General features: G+C 39.1%; 1 protein-coding gene across 4 annotated transcripts in view; it reads right to left on the bottom strand.

Annotated features, from left to right (window-relative positions):
• Window positions 1-1874: 1874 nt before the first annotated feature.
• The window catches only part of rad18 (RAD18 E3 ubiquitin protein ligase), a 45768-nt gene continuing 26699 nt past the window's right edge, over window positions 1875-20943 (bottom strand). For 2 of the 4 annotated variants that reach the window (XM_086292348.1, XM_086292347.1), the window contains one exon: window positions 16832-19034. In XM_086292348.1, the coding sequence (XP_086148474.1) occupies window positions 18935-19034 (100 nt within the window). In that variant the 3' untranslated portion in view covers window positions 16832-18934. Of the gene's footprint in view, window positions 4109-16831; window positions 19035-20943 lie in introns of those variants that run through there. The other 2 variants (XM_086292346.1, XM_086292345.1) reach the window with 2 other exon arrangements.

Consider the following 20943-nt stretch of genomic DNA (forward strand, 5'->3'; position numbering starts at 1 on the left):
TCTGTGACTAAATCTACACAGACCATCACATGAAGAATAGCACATTCACTTTAATGCATCAGCTTCAAGAGTGTCATATGTGGGAGCCTATGGGTTTAAATGGCATCAGTGCCTGCAAAGCATCTGTCTGTCCAGGCAGCACTGAATGCATCATGTTTGTGTGGATCTCCCTTGGTCTTACTGCATGATGAAGCAGGTCGACAGAACAGAGAGTACAGTCAATAACACGCGGGGTAACTGTGGACAGCTGTAATCTCATAGCACACAGGATTATGTAGTTGCCCCCCTGTGACAACCCTCTTGCTGATAATAGATTTGACAACATGAACACTGTGTGCTGTCTCCAAGGAACCATTTAATTTACAAGCCATTGAAATGATTACACGCACAATTTTCTGCACATATTAAAGCAGAGCTGATGTTTTTCCTTGCCTTCAATTGCATTATCCTGTTTACAATCCCCTTGACAACTGAAAGTGTGATGCGGCTCTAATAAACACATTTCATTCTCTATCCATTTCATGCTCCAACATAGATCATTCAGTGACACATCGGGTGGGGGTGGGTGGCTGACAACTGGAGGTTTTTGGAACGAGTTAATAAAATCAACTTAGTCAAAATGTCAGCTGCCCAGAAAAGCAAGAAGCTGTGATTTAGTTTGACTCTTTTCCCTTCAGTCTTTTCTTTGTCTGCCTTCTCTACACCTGTTGGACAACTTCTTACATTATTAACATCAGATTTGCTCATTCAAAGCACAAAACTGACCCGAGTAAAGAAAACTCCACGTTATTGTTGAACTCCTTCGAAATCAGGTAACGTTAACATTCTGTGCGAGTTTGCTGTTTTCTAAGTCTTGCGGCATCCTCATACTGCAGCTTGGAAATGGATCACTCTCGCACCCCCGTCGACTGGCAGCAGTAACAAATAAGATTGTTTGTGGCATATTGGCAGATGAGAAGAAGGCAAATGAAATGCTGCCCCTCGGAAGGACAGATGTGCTTCCTACCACTGCAAAGCTGCTTTGTTCTGTGCTGGCATTGCGGGGATACATCAGTAGTCAGCACATGTCTTACCTCGGGTCTTTATCCCTGAAATAATGTGATAGACAGGGATTACGCAGCTGGAGTATGTATGAAAGGCAAACAATAGCACAGGGTGCACAACTCCTGAGAAAGAATGTCTAAAACAAGTGTTTTTGTCCTGACTTCTACCAACCAAGACCATAAACAGAGTGACATTTTAGTTTTTCGAATCTGAAGCTCATGCACCACATCAATGACATAATTGCACAATTAAACATTAAAGATGAATCACCACAGCTGCTCAGATGCTCTCACTGAATTACCTGTAAATCTCTTCTCTGTCAAAGCGGTGGAAATTTAGCCAGGGCATGTCTCATCATCTCTATTTATCTTGTTGATTTAGAGCTCTTGGAAAAGAGACACAAGGTAGCTTTGCACCTTAAATCACATAACTTGTAGAAATGGAGGCACGAGCCAACACATTCTTACACTGTAATATTTTATTGGCTCCAGTAAGAAACTTTGGAAATTTTGCGTTTACTGTGTAATGTCATAGACAGGAAATACAGTATAAGACGGCCAGCTATGCGCAGGTACAATAACAGCTAGTTAAGAATAAGGAGAAAGCGTTTTACTGTGAGCTCCAGAACCTTCTGTGCTGTGAAAAACACAAGGCTGGTACCCGGAAAAAGCAATCAAGAGGAAACCTAAGAACAAAGTACACGTGAAATGATCCGTGAAAAGTGGAAGCTGGCTTTTTGTTTGTGATGACAGATTGTGCTCCCAGTGGTTTCACCTATGTTATCTGTGAATTAATGGGATTTGAAACCGTCACTCTTTTACTGCCTGCATTGTTTACTTTGTTTCATATTATTCATTTACACTGCATATGCTCTACAATGCATGTTGTTTGCCTTTAGGCTCTTCGGCTGCTGCAGGTTTTCACTTGTTTTCTCCTGCACTCATTTTTCTCTTTTTTACATAAAAAGTCACCAGGATACTACCTTTTCCCAAATGGTGATGACACCAATAATTCCATTTTAATAATTAATGACAAAGTGAAATGTAATCACTTGAGCTTGTTGTAACAGTGTAGCAGATATCAGCTTTTAGTGAGAGTCACAGGGATGCTTTTGTGTTTATGTGATCGCCTTCCTGATTTTGTAAAGCCACTCATCAAAGTAATATTTTCACAAGTGTGAAAAACACCACCATGATAGGAAAAATGGGACAGCGTTAGCCATTAAAAGGAACGGTAAAACTAAAACAATCTTGTGACCTTCATGCACAGGGCTTTAACCCCAAAAAGCATACATTGTTCGTTTGGTGTTTGCAATTTCCTGCTCGGTTTCTCTGTGTTTGCTTTTTTTGACCTCTAGTTCAACACAGCCTTTGCATAATATCAGACAATCCTTTAAGAACAAGTTCTAACAACCAGGAAAAAGGCAAAACAGAAGTGAAAAAGGACAGAGAAAACCCCAGTGTAGAAGCCCTGACATTGTTTTTTCTTGCTGAGAAACAGTTGTCTGCGTGCCAGGAAAAAAAGGGAGACCTGGAAGGCTTGGATAGAAATGAAATTGTCCAATTCTGGTCTCTATTGAAACTTCTTCCAGTGCCTGCAAACAGCAAACTGAAACTGGGAGTTGTTAAGAGACATTCTCAGGCAAATGTTACAGCAGGCTAATGTGATTTGGAAAGTTGTGGCATGATGGTTCAGGGAATGAGCGGATTGTGATAAACTTGATAAACATGAAGCAACAACACCCTTAGAGGAAAACATAGATGGAAAATAGTTATTTGCCTTGACCCACAAATTCACGCTTTAGTTATGTATTAGCAATTCAATCAAGGAGCATTTCAACAAGCATTACAGCAGATTATCCAGAGACCTATACTGATTTCTCCATGGCAGCTAGCTGTACTTGACAAATTGATTTTTATTTCTCAGAGTGTCTTGGGTTAAATTACCTATAATTGATGAGAATTTACAGTTTGTGATTGTGTTTTGTCATGTTTTAATTTACTCATTTACTATGTGAAAAGTGCAGTATTTTCTAGAATTGCACCCAGTATCATCTCAAACTTACTGAATCAAATACCAGTATCCAAAGTACGATCTCTTACAGTTTATTAGATTAAATGCTAAAGTTAATGTTTAAGTAAATATTCAGTAACATAGGAGACAAGTAAGGAGATAAAGGAAGACATTTTCAGGCATCTCAAGGTGAAGTTTGACTGCATTCAAGTCAGGGCTTTGGTCACACAAGATAAGATGTGGTCTAGTTATTATAAAAGTTGGGAAACTATTGTGTTATAGCAGCCAAAACATAACAAAACAACAATCCAAACAAAAATAGATTCAAAACATTAAACAGCTCAATAAAATAAACATAGAAAAAAGCAAAGAGCTCAATAAATCAAAATCTGAACAAAATAGGAAAAGAAGCCCGATAAACTCATACTAAATGTGGCTGTTGTGGTTTGAAGCAGACAAAAAGACAAAATGTTGTGCTGCCTATCCAGCAAGTGGTGCATAGGGTGGTTTGCATCCATTCATTATGCATTCAGCCACAGTCATTTGGATGACTTCTGCAGCAGCTGATGGAGGAATGATGGAGGAACTGGATTCAACCAGCAATAGCAATGATGGGACAACAATTCCCTTGGCAGGTAAGATGGACAAATTCCCAGAGCTAGCAGTTCAAAATTCAGGCCACAGACACATTCTTTTAAAATAACATTACTGAGATTAGACCACTTACTTAAAAACTGTAAGCTCAGTGTTAATTCTTACCACTGAGATTAATTTCCCTGTCTGCCAGGAAAAGTCACACTGTGGTTTGGGAAGTGTGAGTGTGGCTCCGTGAAATCAAACTACACTCATTATTCTCTCTGGTTCTTAAACTGCTCACCAGGCTCATCCATCTCACTGTCCAAGGACTTCACATTTCCCATGATGATTGTTGGAACAGATGGTTTATATTTCCTCCTGTTAGCCATTCCCGTGGTCTCCTTGCAGGTTCTCCAGGATTAAAAGCCTCGCTCCGGGGACTAGAACTGCTGGTGTGATCAGCTGGTGAGAATCTCTGTTTTCAGAGTATCAGAAAAAGCAGAGGGTAGACTTGCAACACTTGACAAAATAAAAAGCAGCCATTTCTCCACCACACCAAGAAAAGTCAACTTCATGTGATGATGAAGTCATTAATCTGTGTGATCAGGAGGTAGAGCAATTTTTTTCATGTTGGAAGCTGAAACATCTACCCTACCCTTAGCACTCTTAAACATATTTTCATCTTGGTGTACTGTACTGCCATTCAGCATAACCCTGACCAGACCACCACACAAACACACAAAATGATGCTGCCGCCATCACACCTGAATATTGAGAATATTGTTAATTGACACCAATTTTTGTCCAGACACAAGGTTCAGAATTGATGCCAAAAAGTTCAATCACAGATTCATCAAACCAGAAAACGTCTCAGTTGACCAGATTAGAGATCAGGGCATTGATGGTAAGCCTTAGAGAGATTTCTCACATCTCAACCAAGGATTTCTTCAGGTCTCCCAAAGTTATCGTTTGTTACTTGGTCTGTTCTCTTACCAAGGCCCTTCTCCCCCAAATACTTAGTTTGGCAAGAATACAAGCAGTAGCATAAACCCTGTCTATTCCAGATTTCTCCCATTAGAAATGATTTTGGACACATATGCACTGTCAGTTGTTGGATAGGTGAGTAGTGTATCAATGACAAATCTAATGAGCAACAAACAACGGCGTAGAAGTAACTCAAAGAGAATATAAATATATGAATATTTATGTCAATGTGATATTTGCTTTTTTTTAATGCAAAAGTAGGAATCCCAGTTATAAGTTTATAATCTAATGAACAAGTTTAAAAATTATCCAGATTTTGTTAGATGAGAGACGTTGATTACTTAAGCTCAGATCTCACTGATATTGCATGGCTGTCATTGGAACCTCAGTTCTCTCTCCAGTTACCCTCCCTTGTTGGTTTTATCTCCCGCTTGGTGAGATAACACAACAGGAATGTGACACAGGAGGTACTGCAGAGCTGCTTTACTTCCATGTATGGCTTCATGTCTACAGTTTTCCAACTTATCTTCACTCTAAACCTGCTCAAATAACTAAAATGTGCTTTGACCTGGGACAACAAAAAAAGGAATATCAAAACAAAATCATTGAATAGTTCATAAGTTGAGTTCACCACAAGACTGAACACAGCTGCGGCACGTCCACACTTTCTACGATGACTGTCAGTACTGGAGGAACATACATGCGCATGTCAGTCTGAACTGCTCATTCAGCTTACAGTTGTCATGGTGTGAGAGTCAGTGCTCATGCTCGACAGATCATCTTTTCCAAAATGCCTGTGATTGATTCAAAATGATGGGGGTAGGCAATTAATTTTTCCCAAGGGGCCACATCAGAACCAATAATTAATATAAATTTTATTTCTTTATAAAGTGCTACAGGTGGAGCTAAATGTTACAATTAGGCAATGAAAAAGTGAAAATACATGCCAACAGTTTACCACTATTTAATCAACAATCCCCTTTCAGCCCCAGCTTATCTACGTTATCTAAGTTACCTCCCTAGAATTCTCTGCCTGAGTCCCTTTCATTCAGTGCACACTGCCAGGTCTTAATAATCTTCTTTACCCCAGATACAACAAACGATTGTCTGGGCTGTCAAAATTGCCCGCTTTGTTTTTTAACTCCCCATCATGGCTTACTAGTTTTTCTGAGTTTATGGCTAGTCTTATGGTTGATCTTGACTAATCCGTCCCTGAATGTGTGAAGCTTGTTGCTTTTACAGCTTTAATAGCAAAGGTTCAGGTGTCTGTTGCCACTCTGCATCAGTCAAATTCTTGTACTTCTCTGCAACTTTAGTCTCCTAATGGTGATTCAAACTACTGTATGGTGGATATTTATGTTTGAATCCTACTTTACCATTGACCTCACCACTCAGGGACAACCAAAGGGCCGGATGTTGCCTAGAGGCCATACAATGTCCAGATCTGGTCCAGACACTGAGAGATTTAATTTTAGTCCCTTGAAGCACAATCATGTTGTACAAATGGAATTACAGAGCTGTAACCTCTCACATTATAAATAAATATGAAATAGAGTGCTAATCAAGACCTAATAACATCAGGAAGATAATGGAGAACGCCAGCAGTGTGACAAATTTTAGTCATGTTGTGCTGGAGGCAATGGAGATGTGATTGTAAATGCTTTGGCCGCCTGTTTCATTTAATCTCTAATTTGATAAAGTGTTTAAAAGATCTTGTGCATCTTTTATCTAAAATGCATGTTGTAACATAGTTAGAAAAGTTATTGCATAAATTAAGTTCATTATCATTTGTTTTCTTTGTTAATGGATTGTGCTACTTCAAATGCACTCTACTATATAATGGCGATCACCTGGATAATGGTAATATTTGATTTTCCACTAGGAATATTCAGTTATTAACCAGTTTGTACTGGTCACAAGAGCACCAATAACTAAGTGCCAAGTTAATTAAGCACTTTAAAGCCTTTGCATGTCTTTTCTGAAAAATGCTGTATAAATGAAGTTCCCTTATTTTATTTTATTTTACTTTATTAGAATTTAACCATCCCCTTAAAATGTAATGATTTTTAGTTGTTTTTGACTGAGGAAAGAATATGTGTTTTCTTATTTTATCCTCCTCGAAGTGGCCACCAAATCATGGGTACACTGTGGTCAGGGTTGAACATGGTCAACAACAATACCCAGGCTGTGCTCAGCAGGTACTAAGGGGCCCAAACAAAACTATTACACCACCACCATCCACCTAGACTGTTAATACAGTAGATGGATCAGTGCTGTTATTTAAGTCAAATTCTGACCCTATCATCTGAATGTTGCAGCAGAAATCAAGCCTCAACAACATTTCCCAATCTTCTAATGTCCATCTTTAGTGAGCATGAATAAATTGTAGCCTATGTTTCCTGTTCTTAGTTGACAGGCGTGCCACCCAGTGTGGTCCTCTGCTGCTGTAGCCTGTCTGCTTCAAGGTTCGAGATATTCTGCATTCGGAGATGCTCTTCTGCATACCTTTGTTGTAACAAGTGGTCATTTGAAGTACTGTTGCCTTCCTTGCAGTGTGGACATTTTCCTCTGACATCTGGCATCAACAAGGCATTTTCATTTCTCACTGGATATTTTCTCTTTTTTGGACAATTCTGTATAAACCTCACTGTGGAAAAATCCCAGTAAATTAGCAGTTTCTGAAATACTCCAGCCAGGCCAGTCCATCTGGCACCAAGAACCAACCATACACATTCATAGTCACTTAAAAAAATCTTTCTCCCCCTTTTTGATGATCAGACTTTAACAGGTTGTTTTTACCACGTCTGCATGCTGAAATGCACTGAGTTGCTTCCATGTGATTGGCTTTAGTGACAAGTTCACACCGTACACATCAGTATTATGTCTACAGATGCTTTCTGCCCACATGTCCAATCCCCGCATCAGTGAATATCACCAATCTAAACGCTAAAGGATTTCAGGGGGGAGTTTGTTTTAAAATAATAATTATTATAATGAGACTTAAAAAAGTTTTTTTTTTAAATTGTCCAAAAAATATATTTCACCTAATTAACCTCTCATCTGCCTCACTGGCCTCAATTATTATTATAATTATTGCCACAGCAGAAGATTTTTTTTTTTTATTATGAAATTTTAATTTTAAAACTTTAAAACCACAAAAACAGCAGACTATAAATGTAGCTTAAATACACCAGAGGAAATTAATGTATATTGTCTATTGGTGAGGGAAATTTTTCTTTTCGCTTGCTTTTCTCCACTGAGGTCAAACAAAGTCAGCCTGAGCACCACAGAACTGGTACAGATGGTTATTAAATTTACCCAATGACACTTGAGCTCTGTGTAATGTTTGTTTTCAATTTCAAGTCATTACACAGCCTGCTGTTGAGGGACCCATTCACATCTCTCAAAGTTAAGAAAGCTATTAACAGCAATAACAAAAAAAAGAAAGTTGTCCACTTTCTCCTTTTCATTCACATTCTGGGCACTAACTGGAGAGAGTCTTATATCACAAAGCTTGGCTGCAGATACTGCCTGCTGCCTCCGAACATGCAACAGCATGTCTAGAAGAAAGATAAGATTGCTTTAATTGCCAAGAAAAAGCGTTAATCATGTCACTTAATTCTGTTATGGTTTGTTCTATAAATGGTCTTTTGTCCCCACTAAACAAGCAGTAAATGTGTGGTAATCAAATCTTCATGTGCCAATCTGAGATAGGTGGGGAGTTCCACAGCTGAGGGAATCAGACAGCAAATGCCCGGTCACCTTTGGGCACAAGCAGAGAAACAGGAATCATCAATAAAGCGCTCATGGGGCACATGGAAGCAGGAGCGTAATAATCACTTAAGGCCTAAAATCTGACATGATTTCAATCTCATTGAGAATCTCAACTTGCCCACCTCTTCTATCCAAGTGCTAAACTAAAGCGAGTTTTGTCGGGAGAAGCCTCATTGAAATTGCAAACATGTCTAGTGGCAAATGAATGCTACTTATACAATCCCTGTTTAGAGTACACGCATGTGGCAAAAGTAATTTAAGTTGATTCAAAGGGATCTGATTATGGAGCACAACTGCGTGATTGTAATTCGATATGAAATATCCTCTGATGTATTTATGCAAATCTCTTATTATTCTCTATTATTCTCAGTACAGTATTTTTTGTGCAAACCTCGACACATCTCTAAACATGATGCAGGCTGTTGATGGAGCAAATTAATTTGATCATCTGCAAAAACCCACATAAGCCTGAATGTTAAGCAGGGCTGCTAAATATTTGCATATACAGTAGTGTTTACATACTCTGCATCCTACTGTCATCTGCTAGTGTGTGTCTCTGTGCTGGAAGCACAGTTTGTGCCTTCCTCTTGAACTCGCAATAACAGATTGCATTTTCTGTATAATGGACTTATTGTGTGTTTGTTTGGATCCAGCATCTGTCAGCCTGCGTTAAATCCTTTGAACATACCTTTGCTGGGATGGGACCAGATGGCATTCTCCTATTACCTAAACGAACTGTCATGTTTCCATCTGGTATAGGAAACAAAGGATGCATTTAGCATTTTATACCATATATAACTGTGACACTAAAGGTTTACCATTTGAATTTATGTTAAAAGCTGAGATAGCTGTTTTACACTCAAATTAAAAGAATAAAAAAAGTGAAAGAATTAGCAACAGTGTTTTCAAAATATGCACAAAAATACTGTTGCCCATGTGCAATCATGGGAAATGTGCTTATTTAAATAGAAATAGTCCTCCTAAGACAAACAATCATATGTCATTACTTCTCTAAAAGCTATAGCTTTCCAATGTTTTATCTTTTTTAGCTTCTGTGCCACCTCCAGTTTATTATACTAAGGAATAGGTTCCTCTCATCAAGTCTCAAAGAAGCTATTCAATACTGTAAATAACTGTAATTTAATCTGTCAGTACTTTTTGTGTTAAATGATAAGCCTGAGTCTGCCATTGTTATTCCACACAAGTAAATGAAAGACTGAACAGGATTTTCGGCTTCCTCTCAAACAGCTCACAGTTTACAAGATAACAAAAACAAATTAGGCCTCAATGTTTTGCATTTGTTTTAATGAATTAGGAATTACATTTTAGTGGTAAAATTAATTTTCATCTTATTCGAGAAAACCCCAATGATGCTGGAAACATCAGCAATAACCAAACCAAAACACAGTTAAAGACCAAACGAAAACAACAACAACAAAAAGCGTTGAACAATCTGCTGATTATACTAGATGCTGTCAAGACACAAAATTACTTCCTGGATAAAATCTTGTCTTTGTGCCTCTGAGTCTGTTGTCATTGATGGTGTTTCATCTTACTAGGTAATTGATTGCATTTAGGTCTTAATTTCCCATTTGACAACAAGGTAGAAAACAATCAGGGGCCTGTTGCTGGTTGCTTTAAGTAAAGCGTGATTATGTGACCAGAATTGAACACAAATCCACAGCAACGCATAGCCTCATCTTGGCCAGGCTCACTCTACACAGTTGAAAGCTCGGGTGGGTCATACTACTACACTAATACTGTGCTCTTGACATATACCTAGGCCAAAAAGTACTCTTTTGAAGGAAACTCAATTTTACAGTCTTTGGTCTTGTATTATTCATTCATTAATGGTTCGACTACATCATAATTATCACTGAGCCTTGCTTTTCACACTTTGCTATAGTAACAAGTAGACATGCATTCAACATGAGTGGTTCATAGTTAGGTCCATAAATTTTGGTCAGCGACACAATTGTTTAAATTTGTACGGAAGTGGGTTAGGACCAGTGGAGAAAAAATGTGGGCGTCGTTTTTTTTGCCCCAGAATTCTGAGAAAAAGTCAGAATTCTGACTTTTTTTTGTAATTTTGTCTCTGTACACCACCACAAAATCAAGATGTGATTGAAGTGCTTTTAGTGGTAATTCAAGGGGGTTAAAAAAAAAGCATTGCATAAACTGTTTCAGAATTACGGCTATTTTTTGGATGAACTGACAATTTTAATGGTAAATGGGTTTACTAGTCCCTAAGGACTCCAAAGTGCTTTACACATCCAGTCATCACACATTCACACACTGGTGATGGCAAGCTACATTGTAGCCACAGCCACCCTGAGGCGCACTGACAGAGGCGAGGCTGCCGGACACTGGCGCCACCGGGCCCTCTGACCACCACCAGTAGGCAACGGGTGAAGTGTCTTGCCCAAGGACACAACGACTGAGACTGTCCAAGCCGGGGCTCGAACTGGCAACTTTCCGATTACAAGGCGAACTCCCAACTCTTGAGCCACGATCGAATTAGAAGGATTGTTTTTAAGACTTGGATGAAAATCATTTTAATTCAATTCAGTTCCTTAGATTCAATTTTATTTATATTGCGCCAAATAACAGCAACAGTTGCCTCAAGTAGCTGTAGTCAGTCAGTGAACCCATGGACAGCACCAAATGCTGTTTCCAATCTTGAGATGAACTGCCAGGTCTTGACTGCAGCTACCTTCGGTTGCTGCTTGATTCAGTATTCAGTTTTATCTTCAGTTTTTAAAAACCTCACTGTTTGGTGAGATCTGGTGACTGACATGGGCATTTAAGAATATCTCATTTCTTTGCCTTGAAAAGCTCTTTGGTTACTTTTGCAGTATGTTTTGGGCCATTCTCCAATTAGTTTAGCAGGATTTCGCTGAACCTGGGCAGAGATAGTATAACTCTGTACAAGTCATAATTCATCCTGCTACTTCTGATGGCAGTCATATCATCACTAAACACTATGACAAGGTCCCACTACCAGCTGTACATGTCAATACCAATTCATAACCAGTGATTTCCATCTTCTGTCTCTCTGTATTTACATTCATGAAGGCATCTGTGGATTGTTTTAGATTGTTTTATATACGGTATCTATCTAGATGCTGTAAAGTTGTTTTTCTTAACCATAAAAAGAATTTTGTGCCTTTAGCTATCTTCTGTAGTCTTTCAGGCGTTTTGATGTCTCTACACTTGCCAGAGCATTCTTCTTTTTTTAAAACTATGTACCAGATTGTTAATTTGGCCACTCCTTAAGTTTTTCCGATCTTTCTGGTAGTTTTATTTTTTGTTTTTCAGCCTAGTGCTGGACTCCTACCAAAATCAGGTTCAACACTTCAAACGAACGTCCGACTTTTTATCTGCTTAATTTTCATGAAATACTGAGAGGACACGCCTCATCTGGCCATGAATGCTTGTCAGGCAAATATCCAATTACTTTTGCACCTCTGAAATTGGAGGACTAAGTAAGTAAGTAAGTAAGTAAGTAAAAATGGCTGTAATTTCTAATTAGACATTTTTGATTATCCCCTTTTTCTACACTTCAAGCACATATTGTTGGATTTAAAAGTTGTGTTCCCCAGTTGGGCTGTTGATTGGCTCTTTGGGGGTAGAGGCAACTTCCCATTATCCATAGATGGCTATTTAGTGTTTAGGAAAGACTAAATCATTTTAACCAGAAACATATTTAACATTAATTTCTATTACATAATATCATGACAGATACTTTGTTAAATGCACAATGACTGTATCATTGACCAACACTGTTTGTTGTCTCCACTTAAAAACAAGCAGTGTGTAGTAATCAACTCTGAGTGTGCCTGCCTGAGATCTCCAAGTAGAGAATTCCACAGATGAGGGACTCAGTTAACAAATTCCTAAGTTTAGGGCCAAGTAGAGAATCGTGAATCATAAAAAAAGTTAAAAGATTGCTGATGTGGACAGAAGCCCCATCATTTAAGGCTTTAAAAATCAAGCAGTAATATTGTAAAACCATTTCTAGCATTCCCAGATTTCGACTGAAGGACAGCGACAATTCATATATCGGGGCTGATTCTTTCAGTACATGTTACAAGGCTGACAGCAGTGTTTCAGACCAACTGCAGTCTTTGGATATTTCACCTACTGATCTAAAAGTAAAGTGCTCTGAACTGGTCGATACTGCAAGAGATAGAAAAGCATCATCCATGCTATTAAGTCATTAGTGAATATGTAAGACATGATCTTTCTTAACTGTCTCTGGTAAAGCAAAGTAGAGGGTCCACCACTTTGGCCACCTGAGCATCAACCGACAGTACCGAGTAAAAAATTATTACTAGATTCCCTCTTTCATAAGTAAACCAGACTGGATCAGTAATGCTGGTATTTATTACCTCAAACTTTGAGTAATTTGGCTGCAGGAAACATTTGGACATTCATCTGATTTTGAATAGGAAATTAGTGCTGTGCCCAAATTGGACTAGAGGTTTCACATTTTTACTCGGTGTACTTCTTATACCATCAAATATCACTTCAAATCAAATCAAATCACTTTTTATTGTCACATCACATGTGCAGGCACACTGGCACAGCACATGCGAGTGAAATTCTTGTGTGCGAGCCCCACAAGCAACAGAGATGTGCAAACACAACAACACAAACGAGCAAAATACAAGAATGGCCAACCTGAAACTAATAAATATATGTACAATATATAATAGTGTATGCATTTCTGGATGTGTATACTAAATATTTTCCTACGTGTGTGTGTGTGTGTGTGTGTGTGTGTGTGTGTGTGTGTGTGTGTGTGTGTGTGTGTGTGTGTGTGTATACACATTTTTACAAATTAAATAGTAAAAAAAAAAAAAAAATAATAATAATAATAATAATAAAATATATAAAATATACAGAGTTGAATATGTGCAAAACAAGTGGCATTTATATACAGTGTGGAGTGCAGGTTTCATAAAGTAATTTAAGTGATTCATTTGCCATCACAAGTCCTCTTTGGAAACTTCCAAGTAAATGTCAAGAATCCTCTTGAAGTAATACAAAACTGAGTTGTCATGGAGATGGTTAACTTCATCCCGTAAAGACAGCCATGAGAGGTCGTTGAAAGTTTTGGAAATATAATACAAGTGGGAATCATGTACATGACTTTACAGTCAAGCTGTTGCTTTAAGGTCAACGAGGAAGGTTCTTCCTTGTCGTTCTTGGAAATGGCTCCATGTTCCCTCTTGTTATGAATCCTTTACGTCTGCTTACAGTTCTGCTTCATTCAAAGCATTTTGTATTTTGAAAGGTTTTCACTATCTCGTAATGTGTGGACCACTGAGATCTACTGAGACTTAAACTGTAGGATTGAAACTTTAAAAAAATGTTTTACCTAGCTTCAACTGTTGGTTGCATTTCAATAAATTCCAGTTCTCCACGTTCAAATTTCTATGTAGACTGTAACTGACAAGTCAAACATATACAATAATCCTGCCAAAGTTATTGTTTACCTTTGTGTTCTTTATTAGAACAAATGGGAAAAAGTGACTTCATCACAATATTCTTTTAATGTTTGAAATAGAAAAAAAAAACAATCACATACAGTGGGGCAAAAAAGTATTTAGTCAGCCACCGATTGTGCAAGTTCCCCCACTTAAAATGATGACAGAGGTCAGTAATTTGCACCAGAGGTACACTTCAACTGTGAGAGACAGAATGTGAAAAAAAAATCCATGAATCCACATGGTAGGATTTGTAAAGAATTTATTCGTAAATTAGGGTGGAAAATAAGTATTTGGTCACCTCAAACAAGGAAAATCTCTGGCTCTCACAGACCTGTAACGTCTTCTGTAAGAAGCTTTTCTGTCCCCCACTCGTTACCTGTATGAATGGCACCTGTTTGAACTCATCATCTGTATAAAAGACACCTGTCCACAGCCTCAAACAGTCAGACTCCAAACTCCGCCATGGCCAAGACCAAAGAGCTTTCGAAGGACACCAGGAAAAGTATTGTAGACCTGCACCAGACTGGGAAGAGTGAATCTACAATAGGCAAGCAGCTTGGTGTGAAAAAATCAACTGTGGGAGCAATCATCAGAAAATGGAAGACATACAAGACCACTGATAATCTCCCTCGATCTGGGGCTCCACGCAAGATCTCATCCCGTGGGGTCAAAATGATCATGAGAACGGTGAGCAAAGATCCCAGAACCACACGGGGGGACCTGGTGAATGACCTGCAGAGAGCTGGGACCAAAGTAACAAAGGTCACCATCAGTAACACACTACAACGGCAGGGAATCAAATCCCGCAGTGCCAGACGTGTTCCGCTGCTGAAGCCAGTGCATGTCCAGGCCCGTCTGAAGTTTGCCAGAGAGCACATGGATGATACAGCAGAGGATTGGGAGAATGTCATGTGGTCAGATGAAACCAAAGTAGAACTTTTTGGTATAAACTCAACTCGTCGTGTTTGGAGGAAGAAGAATACTGAGTTGCATCCCAAGAACACCATACCTACTGTGAAGCATGGGGGTGGAAACATCATGCTATGGGGCTGTTTTTCTGCCAAGGGGACAGGACGACTGATCCGTGTTAAGGACAGAATGAATGGGGCCATGTATCGTGAGATTTTGAGCCAAAACCTCCTTCCATCAGTGAGAACTTTGAAGATGAAACGAGGCTGGGTCTTCCAACATGACAATGATCCAAAACACACCGCCCGGGCAACAAAGGCGTGGCTCCGTAAGAAGCATTTGAAAGTCCTGGAGTGGCCTAGCCAGTCTCCAGACCTCAACCCCATAGAAAATCTGTGGCGGGAGTTGAAAGTCCGTGTTGCTCGGCGACAGCCCCAAAACATCACTGCTCTCGAGAAGATCTGCATGGAGGAATGGGCCAAAATACCAGCTACTGTGTGTGCAAACCTGGTAAAGACCTATAGTAAACGTTTGACCTCTGTTATTGCCAACAAAGGTTATGTTACAAAGTATTGAGTTGTATTTTTGTTATTGACCAAATACTTATTTTCCACCCTGATTTATGAATAAATTCTTTACAAATCCTACCATGTGGATTCATGGATTTTTTTTTCACATTCTGTCTCTCACAGTTGAAGTGTACCTCTGGTGCAAATTACTGACCTCTGTCATCATTTTAGGTGGGGGAACTTGCACAATCGGTGGCTGACTAAATACTTTTTTGCCCCACTGTAGCAGTGGAACAATGGAAGATAGTCTCTAATGTTTTGCAGTACCTGTAACAGGAGTTAAAGATTTTAAAAGGTCAAAACTCTTGCAGTATAAAAAACTGTCAAATCTGAACATTTAATCAGTACCAAACTCTTCCCACACCACACTGCCTAACCAAGACTAACTAAGCTCAATAAGACTCCTTCTTCAGCTTGACAGCTTCCTTCACCTCTGGTGTCCAACATCTGGTTTTGGGAACTACTTTGTGGCTGCAGCTCCTTGCAGCAACTTCACCAATGCAGGTGTTGAGCATTGTCCACTTCGACTCAATGTCCTTAGCTTCCCTCAGAATGCAATCAAAGCTCTGCAAGAGGCGGGAATTGATTATTGTGGAGAGTGGGGCCTCTACCAGATGCTCCCAGCTCACCCTGACAATATGTTGGAACCAGGTCCGTCCCCTGGTGGTGACCTAACTCAACCTCAGTTGGTGATCAGTTGACAGCTCAGCCCTTTTCTTTACCCCAGTGTCCAAGACATGGACAAAAATCATTGCCTGTAACCTAGGGTGTTCTTGTGGCATGTGCACAACACCCTTATTGTCAAATATGGTGTTCTCTATTGCACAATAACAGAACACCACTAAGGGTCAACAGAAGGACAGAGCCACATAGCTTCTTCGAGTAACCTGCAACAATTCTGCAAAGAAGAGCGGAGCAAACTTCCTTCGCACCATTGTGAAAGACTCATTGCTAGTTATCACAAAAGCTTTTTTGCAGTTCTTGCTGCCAAGAGTGATGCAACCAGCTATTAGGTTCAAAGAGCAATTACTGTTACACAAAGGGCCAGGTAAATTTGGATTGCGTTTTTTTCACCTTAATAAATGAAATCATCTTTAAAAAAAACAACAACTGCATTCTCTATTTACCCTGGTTATCGCTGTCTAATTTTAAAATCTGTTTGATGATGCACGATGATGTATGTAACATGAAACATGTAAGTGTGACAAATCTGCAAAAATCTAAGAAATTAGGCAGGGGAAAATGCTTCTTCATCTACCTGAATCCCAAACCAAACAGGAATCATTTTAACTTGTTTCCAGCTGAATTAAAGGCTCCATCTAAAACCCTGTAATTCTACCAGCTTCATTTTGCTTTGGATCAAGAAACTCCATCACAAAAAGTAAGAAGTACAAAAAAGGATGAAGCACTTATGCCAAAGAAACTGTATTTACTGCAGTGAGTCTTATGTAATATACAGTGCAATGCTAATACAAATTGCAGAGTAAGAAAATAATGTTCATACCCATTTCAACAAATGTTGAATTTTCACCAGAAATGCACTGAATATGGATAATTTGTTGTTATCAATGATGAGTTTAAAGTGAGCTACAGCCAGAGGTGGAGAGGTTCATGCAGAGCACTGAGGATTAATGTGCCCCTGTACGTGAGCTGCCTTAGATTCAGACTGATCTGTAACTATGACATTAAGATTGGTTATCCTTAAGTGATTTGATGGGACCTCGACAGTTACAAAAACCACTCAAAGGTCATTTTGACTGAATAATGTGAATTGGGACCAGAGAGGAACATCATAATATTTACTGCATATTTATGAGCCTTTAAATCTCTTTCACCTTGTGTTAGACAGATGATAAATATCCTGTTCAACATTGCTGTCAAGGCACAGGCAAGTAAGGTGACTGTCATTCAGGTGAGGTGTCTGGATCTTTGCCAGACACAATGGGTATGTGTGATCAATGAGATCACTACCTGCTTCACTGCTTCTTAAATCCAGGCTGAGATCAAAAGCCTCTCAGTGCTCTCCTGTTATTTGAAAGAGCAGTTGCTCTCATGCTAATTAACCCAATGACAAAATGCATCATTGTAAAGGAAAGAATAAGGATGCAGTGAGATAAGGCATGTGTGGCTTAATGCTCATTTCCCTCCATTCAGCCGGAGCCTAATGATGTCTGGCCATGTCTCTGCTTTGTCTGAGGGGTGAGACGGTTGACTCGGAAGAACCATGTGTCTGACTCCGGGCTAGCTCTGTTTTCAATCAAGGTCAGCTCCCAAATGTTTCCCTGCTAAGTCTCCCATGCATGTGCACATAAACACCACCTTTTCTTCTTAAGTGTTTACACTCTCTCTTGCCTTGACCTCAGGTTTCTGCGAGCGCTGAGTTTATTGAGTTACACCAACCCTGGTTACTTTTCCTTCAACGAAAACAAATCAATTTAAAAAGCTACAGATGTGTTGTAAACTTTGAAAATTGAGAATGACAGAGGAATCACACAGGACAGTGCCCCTAACAGGATTTGGAAACTCATGAAGGAAATTTTGAAGATGGAAACAATAGATTCGTAAACAAGACTGAAACCTAGCTATCCGATGGGGGATACAAAAATTGGGAATCATTTAGAACATTGCTAAAATGCCTTGATGCCAGACCCTTCCTTTCAGAATTCTTTGAGCTGTTAAGAAATCAACGGTAACTCAAGCAACAACACATTCAACCTTGAAGCAGCTGCACCAGCAGAAGAACACACCCAGTTACTACTCCTGTCAGCTAAGCACAGGAAAAAAACAACAATTCACATCATGACAGCTGATCTGAAAATTCTCAATTTTTGCTGCAAAATACAGACGGAAGAGTCAGAATTTGGTGTAAACATGAAAACATTGATCCATCCTGCCTTTTATTAACAGTTCAACCTGGTGAAGGTCATAACGTAATGATGTGGGGGATATTTTCTTGGCACACCTTGGCTGTACAAAAGTTATGGCGGCCACTTCTATCAGGATAGCGCACCATGTTACAAAGCTCAATTTATCTCAAATTGTTTTCTTGAACATGACAATAAGATCACTGTAGCCTTGAACAGACCACCTTTGGGATGCGATGGAATGGGAAATCAACAAAATGGACAAATCTGCAACAACTGTGTGATGCCACGATGTCAACATGGACCAAAATCTCTGAGGAATGTTTTCAGCACATTGAATTTATGCCACAAAGCATTAAGGCAGTATATGATGTAAAATACAAAGTATTCCTGTGTCAAAATATTGAATGTTTCTATTAGTTTATTGCTCTTAAAATCTGCAGCAAAACATGCAATAATACAAACTATGGATTCGAGTCAAAACACAAACAGGTAGCAACAACAGAAATGGGACATTGACCAGAATATTGCAAAAGACAAAACTGTAAAAAAGACCAAAGATTTATTTGTAAACATGAAATTACCAGTGCAACGTAATCAGGGTACAAAGAAATGTTCAAAGGAATGTGCATGTCCTTCAAAGTTAGCTGATACAGAAGCCGTGGGATTTTCTTTAGATTTTTTCCCTCCTTTCCTTCGTCTCTTCTTACGTTTTTCGCCGTCGCTTTCCCAAAACAGGCGATAAAGTGGCATTGTCTTCTGTCGAGTGGGATGTTCGCTTTTGGCCTGGGGTCCTCTCGACATCTCTGTGAATGAGTATTTAGAGACAGCTAGTTAATGTCTTGTGAACAGAAGAGATTAGAACAAGCAGCTTGGAAGGTTGGAGCGTCAGCAGATGTTCTTATCGGTAATGTTTTGACAACGTAAAACTGAAACCAAAAGATTTGGTTATTTATTAATTGAGGAAAAGAATGTGCAAAAGTATTGAGTGTGACCCCCTTGTGAAACTATTCCACCATGTATGACGTCTACCCCCTGGTTAAGGTGACAATGGTCTTGATTTTCCACTTTTTGTACTTAATTGCTTGACTTATTGGCAAAAACCATTTCCTGCCCGATGAGTCTGAAGAGCATCAGGCCCTCAGAAATATTCTTTGTCCGTGCCATGATACACTTTGACAGATCCCCATTCGGTAAATAAAAACGAGACATCCACTCACATCTGTTTGTCATCCCACAAAACACCTCATTTTATTTTAATTTCACCTACAAATTAAGTGCTACTCCGACAGTTTAACAAACCTTTGCCTCTGTCTAACACATAATATTGGGGCCATGGGCTCTTAAATCCCTTCATTTTAATCAAGATTAAATTCTGTGATTTCCCAGTCAGACATGATTACTCGAGCCAAAAAAAAAAAAAAAACCTTCCACAGAAGTTATGATGCACATTGCAAATTAAAAATGGAAGATGAATGCCTATTTGCACTTGCATCTGACTAACCCAAAGTTCATACAGTCAATTAACATCAAAAGCCCCTTTAATATCACCAACTAATGTGGAGAAGACTCTATACGTTCTGACGAGAGCGAGGACGCAAAGCCTCGTACTGCATTCGTACTGATTGTCACGCTGCTGAAAGAAATAAAAAACCCGACTATCTTCGGCAACAGACGGCTTGACAGCCCTCCAGCAAATTTATTACAGTGGGTTAAAACAAGTTCAAAATAACTTTGAAAGGAAGAATGTTGAAAGGAAGAAGGCACGCCTCTGCTAACAAAAAGCTCTCACACTACTGCCCGACGACGATCGGGCAAAATTAAAGTCAAAATGTTCATTTGAGAACGTGGCAGAAAATTATTAATCAAAATATTATATTTATCATGCTTTGCAAAAGCACAAACTGCAACATACAGAAATTAGGTCAGCTGAACATGTGCAACTGAAAACAACTGCACATCATTTAAGTCAACCTCGGTGAAACTGCACAATCATTAACAAAATCAGTAGCGCTAATCTCGCTGCTGTGCTTTTCCTGCTATTCATATCAAAATATGTTATGTGAAAGAGGTCAATTAAATCTGTCAGAGGAGGAAACTTTGTATAATTTTATCCTCCATATGATTACATTTAGGGAAGTGGAGGGATAAGATTAGGAGTCAAATTCTCTCCTCCTTTCCTAAACAATAACAAGAACATGAGTTTTTGAGAGCCCTGGCATTTAATTTATAGTTTGAGCTTTACAGGGTTAAATAAGATGGGTAAATGAAATGCACCCTTCTTACTCTTAAAATATAATCATCTTGGAAGCAAACATTTAAAGGTTTACAGGAAAGCTATAGTGAGAAAAGAATAGAGGTGAATCTATACACTCACTCACACTCCCATCTTTTATTCTGGGGGAAGTGACGCTGTTGTCTGCAGAAGACGTCAAGAGTAAATACTCAATACTTCTAAATAGGCAGTTTCCCTTTATGGATTACCTTTCGCCACGCCAATGTTTTGCTACCATGTGTCCCCATGTGGGCTCAACAGCTCAGCACGTAGCTTAAAGTTACATCCCCGTTAACGAATCATGCTTAACATTAACAGACAACGATGTGTAATCTCCTACACAACAAGTGTGCAGATAACATGGCTTAGAAACCAAAAGGGAGCCCTGATGCCACCAGTGTCTCATGTGGAGAATCACTTAAAGTTTCACCTATAGATAT

Source organism: Aulonocara sp. 'chitande type north' Nkhata Bay, linkage group LG5, assembly GCF_057382095.1.
Source record: "Aulonocara sp. 'chitande type north' Nkhata Bay isolate Kocher_YH1m ecotype deep benthic linkage group LG5, A_spYH_male_GT1.1, whole genome shotgun sequence".
NCBI lineage: Eukaryota > Metazoa > Chordata > Actinopteri > Cichliformes > Cichlidae > Aulonocara > Aulonocara sp. 'chitande type north' Nkhata Bay.